The sequence below is a fragment of the Neolamprologus brichardi genome, chromosome 20, assembly GCF_056152115.1.
Source record: "Neolamprologus brichardi isolate AB-2024 chromosome 20, ASM5615211v1, whole genome shotgun sequence".
NCBI lineage: Eukaryota > Metazoa > Chordata > Actinopteri > Cichliformes > Cichlidae > Neolamprologus > Neolamprologus brichardi.
In genome coordinates this window covers 18,483,901-18,498,881 of record NC_142123.1, presented here as the reverse complement: position 1 = coordinate 18,498,881, position 14,981 = coordinate 18,483,901, and the positions used below count along the sequence as shown (strand labels likewise).

General features: G+C 39.2%; 1 protein-coding gene across 1 annotated transcript in view; it reads right to left on the bottom strand.

Annotated features, from left to right (window-relative positions):
• Positions 1 to 14,981, bottom strand: part of rtel1 (regulator of telomere elongation helicase 1) — a 39,282-nt gene that overhangs the window by 17,316 nt on the left and 6,985 nt on the right. Inside the window, exons 3-14 of the mRNA XM_006804304.2 lie at positions 13,015 to 13,108; positions 12,254 to 12,335; positions 9,905 to 9,965; positions 7,895 to 7,970; positions 4,279 to 4,363; positions 4,083 to 4,148; positions 2,613 to 2,769; positions 2,312 to 2,350; positions 2,159 to 2,234; positions 482 to 579; positions 312 to 367; positions 43 to 114 (exon numbers count right to left, since the gene is read on the bottom strand). Of these exons, the coding sequence (XP_006804367.2) occupies positions 43 to 114; positions 312 to 367; positions 482 to 579; positions 2,159 to 2,234; positions 2,312 to 2,350; positions 2,613 to 2,769; positions 4,083 to 4,148; positions 4,279 to 4,363; positions 7,895 to 7,970; positions 9,905 to 9,965; positions 12,254 to 12,335; positions 13,015 to 13,108 (962 nt within the window). The remainder of the gene's footprint in view (positions 1 to 42; positions 115 to 311; positions 368 to 481; positions 580 to 2,158; positions 2,235 to 2,311; positions 2,351 to 2,612; positions 2,770 to 4,082; positions 4,149 to 4,278; positions 4,364 to 7,894; positions 7,971 to 9,904; positions 9,966 to 12,253; positions 12,336 to 13,014; positions 13,109 to 14,981) is intronic.

Sequence of the window (14,981 nt, the reverse complement as noted above, 5' to 3'; positions counted from 1 at the left end):
GCTAGCTGGTTCCAATATGAACACAACTGTACAAAAACACACCTTAAAATGAGCCGTGTTGGTCTCCATCTGGTGTTGTCTGTCCTTTTCTGACGGTTCACCACAAAATACCAGCTGAAAACACCAGAACAGAGGGGATCGCTTGTAATCAAATAATTACTCTTTATGCAATAAATAGTAATAAAGTCTATCATTTTGTTGAATGATCTCAATCAATTCTGGTAGACCGCACAAATATTATGGGACTAATCCAAAAACCCAAACAAAGAAGCAGTTTAACATTGTTTCTTTAATATCCATAAAAAGTGTACCTGTATGATATCAGACAGCTTCTGGAGTCCACTTGTATTGAGGAATATTCCGGGCTCTGGTGAGAAACATGCATCAAACAGGTCATTTGTTACTTAGTAACACTAAGATGATCTGTATAATACACCCAGCAAATGTTACAGATGATAAATGAAGTGATAATGTGTCCTACGTCCTGCCAGGTATCCACTGATCTGCTCCAGAGCTTCATAGACTGCCGTCTTGTTGCTGTAGGTCAGATGAGCTCTTTCTAACACCTCATAGATGAAACTAAGACAAAACAGAGAGACATGCAGTGCAGGTTTATTATAACAGTTAACATTCAGAATAATTCTCTGACCACCTAAGGAAGAACCCCACTAGGGTTTATGTCACGGTAGTCCAAGGACTACCCACACAGACAGTCTCTGACCACTTTCTTCTTCTTGTTTTATTTTAAATACATGACTCCAACCACAGATTTGTCACAGTGTCACCACACTACCCTAAAATATTTTGGGAACATTTGTGTCAGTTTCCTGCAATAAAGTATGATAAAAATTACAATATAAGTAAAACTGATCTCAGACTCAGAGCTTGTTGTTGTTCTGCTGTGTGTCCATTTTTAACAGCGGTTAAATTGACTAATGTACTTTTTTTTAAAAATGTTTTTTGTATGCAGTTAACACTGATTCACACAAAACATTATAGACGATTATTTCATATATGGATGTAAAAGAAAAGCATTTTTCATGCTGCTAAAAATCAAATGTGATATCTCAGTTTTTCCTGTTGTGCAGAAAAAGTTTTCTGTAATTATATAACATGTAGGATGTCACCAATGTTCAATTTGTCTTAATCACTCTATAAATTCCAGTTATAATCCAATCTATATGATCATTATATATAAGAACCAATGTATCTATAATAATAGTTATAATCAGGTGTTTTTCTTGAGGCCACATTGTTTTAGCCTTTTTTTAAAAGATTAATTTGGGCATTTTTCTTTTGTTTGATACATGCAGTACATAGGAGGTGGAGCTGAGTGAGGCAGTGGTCAAAGCGTGAACTCGTGCGTGTCACTTATGATTTCTCATTGAGTTTGCATATAACCTTTGGGTTAGAGAGGAAATTCACATGCTAAATGTCAGGAAGTTCTCAGGGCATTCCCATGAATGAAAATTGGATGTAGACAGCCTTTAAACATAATCACATCACATCAGACATCATACGAAGCACAAACGCACAAATCTATGCATAAAACACACACGAACGATACAACACACCAACCTGTGACGTGTGTTTTCTTACCTGAACCATACTCTATGGAACAGAACCGACTCAGACGTGTGTGGAAATAAATGCCGACAGTCTGTTTTGGAAAAATGACGAATTGACGCCTTTAAAATGAAATTTACTCTCATCCTGGTCAGATGTCATCACTTAAAGTCTTGTTTCTTGCCTTCATCCTACTGATGTTTTACACTAACTGCACTCCAAGTCTGGCTTTGTTGCCTTAGAAGCTTTCTCTCTTACATTGTCTGCTTTTTCCACATGACCTTAACGGCATTCAGGGAACCAACAAAATAAATATGAACAGATACACGTTCTTATCTGTTCTGTAAGGATATGTGTATCTTAGTGAAGCTAAAACTCAAACATTTTAATGCCATCATATTTCAAACCTGCATTGTTGAAGGTGGAAAAGCTTTGACAATATTTATTATTTTCTTGGACCAGCTCTCACCAAGTGTGCTTTGAGATTTATTTATTCATTTTCATATGTTTGGAACAACTGTATAATCAGTTTATTAATGGGCAACCCATACGCTCTTATTTTGAAAGCCTACTCAGCACTGCTGTCACCTACATTCCAGGTTTGGTAATGCCTTTATCACTTGGAACATCATAGCAATCAATGGCAGCTTCCAGATCCAGTAGTATCTCTGTTAAAGCAGAAAACAAGTTTAGAAAAAGACCTCCAATCACCAACCAACAGGACGACCCACTCCACAATACTTACGTTTGATTTTAGCGATGGTGGACAAATCTAATTTTAAACCTGAAACAAAACAAAAGACAAAATATCAAAATACCTGCAGCTGACAATCTTTTACTTGCTTTACTAAAGAATAAACTAAAATTACTAGTAATAATGAAACTAAGGCCAAGGCAAAACTAAGGATAGTAAAGTAGAAGTAAATCCAAACTTTTAAAGTATACAAGTAGCCCAAAGTACCATGACATTCATAAACAACTATACACTCTAAGTATTAGATGGAAAACTCTGTTAGGAACATGTGTATAAGCGAAGGTTTTCTTACCAGAGCTGAGGGATTCCACGTTGACGTCTTCACTCACAGAGTCTTTGTGGCTGATTTCTTTAGCCTGCTCCACAAGCAGCCTGTCCACAGCATTGATGGCCGAGGCTACATCATAGGGAGTCAGATCAAACGATGTTGATTCTTCACATGTCTTCTCCTGCAAATAAAAGAGACATCAGATCAGGTGGGATAGTATCAACAAAAGTAATTATCAGCTACACCTCAGCATCAGGGTAAGTAGGATTTTCAGAAAGCGTGACCTCTGACCTTGACCCTGAGTTCATGGTCACGTATTTATCACATTCTTCAATAATGAATCATGCCTTAAATATGCAGCACCTTGCATTGTGCATTAACTGTAAATTTAAATGTCATAAGAAAATGATCAGACAAAAGAGGGTTTTCAGGAGATCCTGTAAATTGTTCAGTTTCTATATCTGTTGCTTGTGTCTCGAGCTTCACATGTGTCGAAACAGATTAGCATATTACTAGAGTTTGCTCCTCAGAGGATGTGTCACCAAGCTGGGAAAAACAACTAGAGACTTAGACAGATGTGGTGGTGTACCGGGGCCTCTGTTTAGGACTACGCTTCCTGCTGACTGTCACCCAGCTGTCCCGTTTTCCCGGCTGCTTGGGACAATCTGCTGGGCGAAAGCTAACGGTGGCTATGCTTGCTTTGGCTGCACCTGCTACATGGGCCTGGCTAGATACAGGTTTTTCAAGGGTGTGAACCCGGGACTCCAGAGCTGTAAACAGGCTACATTTATTACAAGTATTACTAAAGAGGGCCGAGGAGTAACTAAAGCTCTGACATACTGAGCAGGAATGTGGAGGAGGGACAGGTGAAGAGGCCGTGCTGATAGAGAGTCGGCTACAATCAAAGTGAGCAAATTCCTAAAGATACAGTGAATGAATACTGTGAGTATAATTAGTGGGTGAATCAAAAGAGTGTGTGCTTAGTTGACAGAATGTGAAGATTACACTGTGAAATCTCCAAGTTATATACATGGCTTGATGATACAGGAGAATATATACTTTGACAGGTTTTTCAGTTCATAGAAGAAAATACTTGTTCATTTGCAAAATACTACTGCGATCTATAAATTGTAATGCACACTAATGACATGGGATGTAGTAAAAACCACACATTTTTCTGAAGATATTAGTTCAATATCTGGTTTTCAAAAGGACAGTTCTTTAAAAGTGAATGGTTTTTTTTGCACTTGTATTTCTTTACACTAAAACAAAAGGAAAATCTGGAAACATTGGTTTTAATATGTCCTTATGGTTTGAGTAGGCCAGCCTCTCTGATTTCAAATTAGGCTCGATGTGGCCTGCAAGTTAAAATGAATTTGAATCCCTCTAGTGTAGACCATCCCCGTTTAGTAGTGGGTCACTTGTGGTCTTCGAAGCTTTTATATACAACAATGCCAATTTTTAGTGAATACATTTGACAGGGTATAACCTTACCACATTGTGAGCTTCGTCAAAGATAACCACAGCTCCATTCAGGTCGATATTGTGTGCCTTGCGGCTCTGTGGAATGAGAGAGGGATGTCATAGAGATTAGAAATGACAGTGCCAATCACAACACTAAAGTCTCTGTTGATGCTCATTTATGGTCACATATGTCAGCCTCAGATGTAATGTGGATGACAGAGCTTACCTTTGGATCTAGCAGGTAGTTGTATGGCATAAAAATGACATCTGCTTGTTGTTTCAGTGAACGGGAGAGGTAGTAAGGACAGACTCTGTGGAAAAATTTGCAAATGCGAATTCAAATACGTGAACTTTACGGAAAAACTGACTCATTCTGATAGCTGTTTAAAGAGATAACATAGTACAAAAGGTATAGTTTCCATCCACTAGCCGGTGACCATGTAGCCCAGCAGTTACTGAGTTTCAGTGGTTCTTGGACAAGTTGCTGCACTGTTAGGGGAGGTGGTTGTTAAGGCTTTTAAGATTTATTGCTCAGATGACTGTTGCATTTTGACTCAGAGAATTTGAAGGGTTAAAAAGACATTAAAATGAAAGAAAACATCATGCCTCTGGTGCTGTTTCTCAGTAGTGAAGTTTCAGGACAACTACTGAAAGAAAGTCAAAAAGCATCCTTCAAATGATAATGGCTCATTTGTGATAAGGCCTTTTCATTCATTTCAAATCTGCACCAGTTGTTACTTTAGCCCTTCTCCATTTTCTATTTTAGCACTTCTCTATTTTCTTGTGCTCCTTCCTGATGTTGCTGTCCACTCTATCACAGCTGCGGTTTTCTGTTACTTGAAAGACCCACAGGACACAGGCCCAATTTTTCTCAACCACCTTTGGTGTTGTCTCCCATCAGGACCTGGGGACTCCTAGTACACATGCAGCACAGATGTTCCTGTTTCCCACTCACTTGATTGTCCTTCTCAGTGTAGCCTGCCCTAGTTTGCATCTTACATCCCGCTACTATGCGCTGGATAGTCTCCGGGGAACCTTTGCACAGTCTGCAACTTGGGTCCTGTCCGTTATGGACTCTGCTGTCCTTTAACCCGGCCTTTTCTAGCTACCATGTTGATGGTACGTCCACTGCAGGGATTGTCCATGATGGTTCCTGATCATGTCTTTGGCATACTTGGAGCAGCTCACCTCGGGTGGCCCATCTTGCTGATGTATTCATGGATGCTCAGTGTTTCATCCTGCATTGTGACTTTGCCTCTTTCTGTTGCCTGTGGTGCTGGGCGTCTGATGGAGATCTCTATACATCGTGAGGAGTTTTCATGTCCTGATATCAGTGGCCCATATATCCTCTAGTGGCCAATTTATTATTTCAGCTGTGGCACACTCAGGCACTTGTAGATTGTTGATTTGACCACTCCTATTTATTTTAGAGTAATTTGGGTTTTTCAGCATTATAATGTTCTCCTTCACTTCGATATGACTTTGGACCTCATATTGAAAGTTCTAGTGAACTGCTACAAAATGCAAATTCAGCACTTGGATACAATTACATCAGAAATGTGCAAAATTAAAAAATGGTTTAACAGGAACAAACTATCGCTAAATCTAAGTAAAACTAAAATAATCTTATTTGGGAATTCCCTTAGAAATGCACAAGTGCAGATTCATATAGATGGTGTGGAAATTGAAAGAGTACTTGAACATAAGTTTCTTGGTGTGATCATAGATGATAAATTAAACTGGAAGTCTCATATAAATCATATACATAACAAAATTTCAAGAAGTGTCTCAATCTTGAGTAAAGATTGAGACCACAAATCACTCCACATTCTCTATTGTTCCCTGATTGCACCGTATTTGAATTACTGTGCAGAGGTGTGGGGCAATACTTACAAATGTTCGCTATCATCAATCTTTATATTACAAAAAAGGGCCATAAGGATAATCCATAAAACCGGTTACAGAGATCATACAAATCCACTATTCTTAAAATCAAAAATTCTCAAATTCACAGATCTGGTTCATTTTCTCACTGCACAAATTATATATAAAGCAATAAATAACCTGCTTCCTGACAATATTCTAAAAATGTTTTCTAAAAGGGAACGGGGATACAATTTGAGGGGGGAATTAAATTTAAAACATCCTCGTATCCGTACAACATTAAAAAGTTTTTGCATCTCTGTGTGTGGAGTGAAACTGTGGAACAGACTAAGTAAAGATATAAAGCAATGTCCGAGCATGGCACAGTTTAAAAAGTGGTTTAAGGAGATGGTTTTTACAGGGTACAGGGAAGAGGTAGAGATTTGATAGGGTGTTCTTGTCTAATATTTTAATGTGTGTGTGGGTGCACGGGTATGTTGGTATGGGTATATATATATTTGTAGGTTGTGTATCCTTTGAGGTGTTAATGGGGTTATTGAAAATGTGTATATGTGCGTATGTGTAAATACGTATGTATGGATAGATAGAAACATATATGTATATATATTAAAAAAAATAAATAAAAAATAAAAAATTAAATAAATAAAAAAAAGAATAATAATTATATATATAAAAAAAAAAAAAATACACATGACATATAATGTGATTGCAAGGAGGTATTTCGGTAGTCTATAAATTACTAGATAGTGGAAAAGGGGTGGGATTAAATAAGCTCATGCTTCTTCCTGCTCCTTTTTGAACATAAAAGATATTTGTAGTTGTGGTTGCTCGTTTTCTTTTTGTTTTGCTTTGTTTATTTGTCTCTTTTAATTCTATGTTGTTGTACTTTTTTAACATGTTCAAAATAAAGATTCAATCAATCAATCAATCAATCAAAACTCTAGATCTGTTATCTGATTAATATGTGATGGAATAATGAGAGAACAGTCCACACCAGTCAGTTATCAGACTATTTTAAACTGCTAAAAATAGAGGACGATGCATTAAAAATGGCTGCAATTCTGAAACAATTAAGACTTAATGTCTGTTAAACCCCACTCACTTTGCAAGTGTACACTTAAATCACATTTTCATTGTTGACTGTGAGAATCTACTGTATGGCATGCAGAGTCAAATATACAAAAATTTAATAACTGTCTAAATGCTTATGAAGCTAACTGTACATTTCGGTTTTCCTCCAACCACTCACTCAGTACACAGCGTCATTTACTTGGGATCCACAAGTATTTTGTAACTAAACAAGAGTATCGAATTTTTTTTGTGTCTGTTGTTTGTTTGTTTTATACAAGAATTATTAAATAAATATGAATATATTAATAAATCTGCAATTTTCCTAATTTGCAGAGGTGATGCTACAGTGGACCCTTTGGAAGTCTAGTTCTTGCTGCATGTTTAATATCCCCACTTTAAGTGGATGAGCAGACCCACCCACTCTAATGAAATGCCCATATTTGGTCACATATTTATTGGATCACTTCACTGTTCTGATCAAGACTTCAGCTTTCTAAATTGTGACCATCTGTAGATTACTGACAGATGGATCACAATGGAGGTTTCACCCTGGAGAGAGTGCAGTAACAAAGCGCTGTACACAAAGGTTAAAATAAACATACCAATATAGACAATACAAAAGGTTACATGTAAATAAAAATGTATTTTTAAAAAGAATGTTGATCAACAGCAGGCTTGTTTAAACAGAAAAGTTTTTAACTACTTTTTAAATGATTCAACAGATTGATTCAGAAGCAGAAAAATCAAATATTAAGACATTAGTTTGGTGTCACACAGAGACACCCAGCCGCCAATGTTACCAATGATTATTTCTTACCAAAGAAAGAAAGTGCAGTACAGAGACTGAAACAGACAACTACAAAAAAATGAACACACGAACTACAAACCTCTGTTTGGTGCCAAATTGGACCAAATCTTCCACATCGAGGATAGAATTAACCAAATCTCTGTCAGTGCTCTTATCTAGAAGAAGAAAAAAAAATCAAGCTTGAGATCTGGTATTTATAGGATACAAAATCACTGAAACGTGATTAAAACCAGGGCCATCACAGGTGACCCCTTGCATCCCACCCACCACCTGTTTGACCCAGACAATGCCTCAGGTCAAGCAGGTCCTAAACCTTCAGACTCAAACAGATTTTTTTCCTGGAAGGACTATAATAAATCAAATACTATGTACAGAAGGCTAGACTGTAATCAAAATATAAAGTGTAATTAATTATACATACTATTACAATGCTAAGACATTCAGAATGTATGAGTGTCATTATAACTAGCAGCATAACTAACTTCATACCTACTACAAGCTTTATCCAAAAATTAAAGTTTGAAGCCTAAATTAAAAACATGTAGAGTTCAGGAGGGACACACACCAGTCTGTGTCCTAAACTCAAAACAGGAGCTGGTTCACTTCATGTTTATTTATATAGAACTAACAAAAACAGTCACATCAAGGTGCGTCATTCTACGAGGTTAAGCCTTACAATATTTAAGAGAAAAATCACAATAATAAAACAAAATCAAGTGAAGAAACCTTCAGCAGAATCAAGCTCAGAAAGGGCAATCTGCCATGACAGGTTGGGGGATCACGGGAAAGACGAAACGAGAGAGGAGAAAACAGAAAACACATGGTGGCTCCTCACCACCATGTGTTTTCAGGTGCCTGACGCACGCATGGAGACATCATCTTGATGTATTTGTAGATGCTCTATGTTTACTTTTGAGCTCCGACACTCAATCAGTTGGTGGCAGTGCCTGGTGAAGCTAGCAAACACAGCTCACATTAAAACCTCCAAACACTCATTGTGTATTTTAATATTGCACCAAGACCTGGGAAGAGAGGAGGAACAAGACGTGACGCCAAGCTGGGCAGCAACTGGAACCACAATTGTGGACGTTAAAACGGGTAAAGACTAATCACTGTAAACACAGAAACGCAAACTGAATCGTCTGTATTTCAATTACACCCCCTGTGGCCCCAACGAGGAAGCTTCCTGGCTCCGTCCTATCACCTCCAGTCACTGAGGGACAGCTGTGGTGACCTACTGACCCTTTTCTTTCTTCTCCCTCTCTCTCCCCATGATTCCGGTGGCGACTGCACCCGATTTACCATGGGTCACTCAGATGTCGGGGCAGGAGTGCTGCAGTTGCACAACCTCCGAGTGTCTGTTAATTGAGATGGGCCATGTGTTCTGTGTCCCCAATTTCTGGAGGGCCATACAGCGTTCCTGTAGGGTACCAGAGGGGTACATTCCAGACTACGCTGCGCGGCAGAGCTTGGCCCATCGAAACCTGGTTTGGACGGGGGCATTGTTGGAGGCAGAGTGGGTGGAGATCAGGTGTGTGAATGGGGATTTTCATAAGTATCCTGTGGTGCAGCTGGAAATTAAATACAAGGGCAAAATTCATTTACTAAGGCTGCGGACCAGCAGGGACATGAAGTGCATGCGCTCAGTGGTGAGGTAAGGTCAGACTTCTTGAATGAAACCAGATCCTTGGGATATCATTTTCAGTTATATGGGAGTCACTGAAAGCCTATCTCATTTTCCACAGCAAGAAAAATAGCGGACACAGCGCGATAATAAATAATTATAATAGTCTGTCATCAAAGTAACAAATGCATGGACTAGATTCTTAACATAACAGTTTTTCCCCCTTTTTAAATCAACTGAAAGCAGGCAGTAGATATTTTATTGATATCCACATTTTGGACATTCCTGGACTCCAAACTTTCTCACAGTAGTGCTTCCTCACAGGTTGTGCCATACTTCGAGAGTTATTAGTGTCAAATAATATAATATTTAAATTATACATGTAGTCAGTAAAACATAAAAAGGTAACAGGACATGCTTTTCCACTCTGCTTTTCCATTCTGCTACACTCTGTTAGACCATTACCTTCAACGTTGTTGTAGTAGACACATGACCTGGTGGAAACTTTGGCTCTGCACATATGAACCTGAAAAACAAATAAATGATTCCACATTAAGACAAACCACTAACTATCTAGCCCTAACCCATTACTTATCTTTTTTTTTTTTAACCAGCTAGATCACTGGCAACGTTGTGCACGAAATTAATGTGTTAAGATAGATAGATTGACCCAGGAAACTTACAAATTTGAAAATAATCAAATCTTTTTCATTACTCAACAGGACTGTCAGAATAAAAATAAAATAAAAAAAATATTAGCTAATGCAAATTAAAGCATTAGAATTATTTAAACAAAAAACTGTGCAAATTGGAACCTACTAATGACTTTTGTCCATAAGTTTCCTGGAATAATCTGCAGAAGGAACTGAAACTGTCAGGAACGGTTACCATGAGGCAGTGTGACTGTTTGTATTGTCGCTCTTAATGATCTGCTATTGTATATTTTTTTTCACGTTGGTACTTTGATGGAAATTTCTTTTACCTTAGTGTATTGATTATGTGTTTTACAATAGAATACGTATGGAGATATTAGTTAGAGATAGAAAGGATAGCATCATATATGTGTTTTATGCTTTACACACACAGTTATTGTAAGTTAGATGTGGACTGGCACACCCAGGCACCATTAGACACTGGAGAGGAAGAGACCCCTCTCTGACCTTTGGGAGTGAGGGGGCCTCCGGGGGGAGGCCTTGGAAGATAAATCTTCATGTGACTGTTAAGTGGAAAAACAAGGTTTCAACTCTCTCTCTGTCTGCAGATGATATAACCCTCTCCCCAGCCACCTCCTCTAGCTTATCCGGGGGAACTCTAAGGCGTTCCCAGGCGAGCCGAGAGATATAATCTCTCCAGTGTGTCCTGGGTCTGCCCCGGGGCCCCTTCCCGGTGGGACTTGCCTGGAACACCTCATCCAGGAGGCGACCAGGAGCCATCCTTGTCAGATGCCCGAACCACCTCAACGGGCTCCTTTTGATGTGGAGGAGCAGTGACTCTACTCTGAGCCCCTCCTGGATGGCCGAACTCCTCACCCTATCTCTAAGGGAGTAACCAGCCACCCTTCGGAGGAAGCTCATTTCCACGATCTCGTTATTTCAGTCACTACCCACAGCTCGTGATGTAGATCAACCAGTAAATTGAGAGCTTCACTTTTACACTCAGCTCTTGCTTCACCACAACGGACCGGTGTAGCGTCCGCATCACTGCAGCTGCAGCACCAATCCGTCTGTTGATCTCCCTTCCTCCTTCACTTGTGTGAACAAGACCCTGAGATACTTGAACTCCTCCACAGGAACTCGTCCCTGACCCGGAGTGGGCACTCCATCCATTTCCTTCTGAATAACATGGCCGCAGATTTGGAGGTCACCTCATTTGCTTTTTGCAGATGATGTGGTTCTGTTGCCTTCATCAGGTGATCCCTCAAAGCTGATGGAACAATAGATTACAAAATCTGTGCCATTATGAAATGAATGGCACTGATGACTGATATTATATACAACTATGCTAATAGATATTGGAATCATATCTATTATTATACCTATCTTTATACTTACATTTTTCCCTCTTTTTTGTGTGGGGCAAGTGTATACAGCCATCTGAGGGGGAGTGGGGGTAATGATGAATATGGTGAATAGAATGTTGATAATGGGGTTGGACTTGATGATGAGTTGTTATTTTTATTTCATTTTGATTTTGTTTATGCATGTATCTGTGTGTATGTGTATATATTGTTTTGGTTGTTTTATATGTCCAAAATAAAAGTTCATCATCATCATCGTCATCATCTTCTATTCTGGATTTATGATGCTAAACCGAAGAGATCCAACAATGAGTTTGAACAAAGAAACTATTTTTCAGTTTTCCTGCAACAGTGACAACAAAGCTTATCTACAGATTATCTAAAGTTGCTGTTGAGGTGGTCGTTGATTTCATTGAGCTGCCTCAGATAAAATGCAACTCCACCGTCTTGAACTAGAGCTGGTGACAGTAGCACCTCTGTTCTTGAGATCTACTGCACACTGAAGGCCCACACCAACCAGAACCTGCAGCAGATGGAGAACTGGTTTATGTAATGCTATAGTTTTAGGCTGCTGAGCAAAACAAGAGTGAAGCTACTGTTCTGAGCATAAGTCCAATAGAGTAGAGTTGGCACAACTGATGTTTGGTCTTTGTGAATCTGTCAAAAGTAGATATTTTTTGGTAAATCAGTAGTGAGGTTGCAGACATTCAGTGTTTTGTGTTTAATACAATTTATTGGACATAACAATTTAAACATCCCATTATATTTATATCTTTAAAACTGCATTTATAACTTACTTTGACGTGGTTGCTCTCCTGACGCATGACTTCCTGGTTAATACACAACTGCTCTCTTGAGCCCAGCACACACACCTTTGGCCTGAATCAACAGAGACATTGGAGAACTGGATTACCATAAATAGCCAACAAAACCAGAACGGACAAGAGGTGCTGGACTCAGTAAGGCCTCAAAATGATTGTAGCATGTAGCATGTAATAACCCTTTAAAGTCCCACTAATATTTGGTCAAATGCCACTTAGCAAGTTGCACCTTGATCATACACCTTTAGTAGCTTTCAACAAGCTTCGGGATAATTTTGTAACTTTGTGCAATGTACAATTTAAATGGATTTGGGTTTCGACTCATCTGTGTAGGTAGCTGAAAATTGCAGATGAGCTTGAAAATGTTGATTTAAGAGCATATTGGTTGACAGCCTCAGTGCATGGCAATGTAAAAGTCGCTTCACTGAACAGTGAAGCTGACGCTGTAGAACTTTCCAGGTTATGGTAGGCTCCAGCTTTTGTGGTTCCTGGGTTGTCCATCCTAACCAAGTTTCCTCTCATCGGAGGGTAACAGTTTTAACAGGGTCTTGCCAGCAGTGACAAATAACTTACTTATGTACAATTGTTTCAAGAACTGATGACCTTGAAATTTGCAGCTGTTTTGAATTCCTCCCCAAATTGTATAAAATAAAGCTGTTTTATATTGCGAACAGCTCTAATTCAGACAATCATGCATAATCAAAAACTTATATCCAATAGTTTTTAGAAATGCTTACCTGTATGAAGTGTTTTTTAATTCACTAATAACTTGTGCAAGCTGAGAATGTGTCCTCGATGCGTATACGATCTTGGGGACATCAGTGTAGTAAGCTTGAGAACAAGAAGAAAAGACAATTAGGGCTTTATACACTGCTGAAAAAACCTAATAGAACACCTATTAACATCGTATAGCATCAAGTCAAACTTCTGGGATATTGGGCCTCATTTACTAACAGTGTGTACGCACAAATCGTGTGTATGAACATTTCACGCACTGATCTGATTTATCAGTATTTTCGTTCCTGAATTTCTTCATCCTACTGGGCAACGAGACCTGCAGGGGTGTCGCTGGAACAGCCCGCCGGATCTGAACTTAGACAGCATTTCGAGGAGACTGGGGACATTCAGTCCGAGTGGACCATGTTCAGCACCTTAAATATTAAGAATATTTAAACGTCATGTCCTTGAGAAATGGGAAAGAAATCCATCAAAGACCTAGTACAGGACACAGCAGAGCTGCATCTGGCCCTTCAGCTGTTCTATCAACTATTCAGCAGAAGTGGCAATGATTAAACCATTAATTATTTTGTAATTAAAAAAAATGTATTTCATTGTTTGCTATTATCCACACACACACACACACACACACACACACACACACAATAGCAGCCCCTCTCGATCAGTTTTTGCATTTGCGCTCGCTCGCAATGTGTTGCTCGCGCTCTCAACATTTCTGCCCACCCGTCCAAAACTCAAATGAGGCAGTGGTGGAGGAAGACAGAGTGGCGGAGTTTGAAATATTACTCTGTCTGGGTCACAAAATAAACTTTTAAGATATTTTCATGCGAGAATGGTGCTGTGCAAACTTCAAATATCTGCTCGATTAACAAGACATCACATATTTGCATAAGTGCTCTAACGTTTTCGGAGATGCCTGTTACCCACCAGCTGACCGGGTGGTCACTCGGGTTAAACATAATATATAAGGCTGAACTGACAAACAAAATCAGCCGACTACACCACCAGGTATTATAGGAAAAACCATAAAGCCTTTGAACTAAAACAAACGCTGTTGTGACAGTGACGTACACTGTCTTGTTGGTATATATGTATGATTTGTATCACCTTCATGTTTCCAAAACGATATCATGACCAGCAGCTTTTATAGCTGTGGCTCCAGCAAGCATCAGCTGATACTAGAAAATAATATTAAATAAATTCTAACAGCTTATGAAGCTTGAACGTGCTGCTGTTGTTTAGCGCGACATCCGCTGGTTTCCTGTTTCTGGCGCAAAGTGGGCGATAAACAAACAAGAGAGACGATCAGCTGATCAGTGATCAGTTTCATGATTGAAGTACCAACAGGAGAGGGAGGGAGGGAGAATGAGAGGAGAAGAGGCAGCTGACAGCGTAAAGACAGAATAACTCCAGCTTTGTGTCTTTCTCATTCTCGCTGAAGTCCGGGACGAATCGCGTTCCTTTTCCCCTCAATACGGATGTATTGTAATTGGTCCAGCCCAGAGCTGATCATGACCAATTGGCTATTCCACCACCTTTCATTGTTTATACCGTTAGAAAAACAAACAAACATAAAAATGAAAAATCACCATCAGCCCACCGGGCAGATGCCCTGTATGCCCAATGGCCAGTCCGGTCAGCTGGTGGGTAACAGGCATCTCTGAAAACATTAGAGCACTTATGCAAATATGGGATGTCTTGATGAATCGAGCAGACATTTGAAGTTTACACAGCACCATTCTCGCATGAAAATATCTTAAAAGTTTATTTTGTGACCCAGAAAGAGTAATATTTCAAACTCTGCCACTCTGTGTTCCTCCACCACTGCCTCATTTGAGTTTTGGACAAAATGGATTCTGGGATATTGCATTTTGTCATTTCGAGCTGATTGGAGACCAGAACAGCCAATCAGATTTTTTTGCATCCAAGTCTGTGATTGGCTGGTTTTGTGGCACAAATATAACAG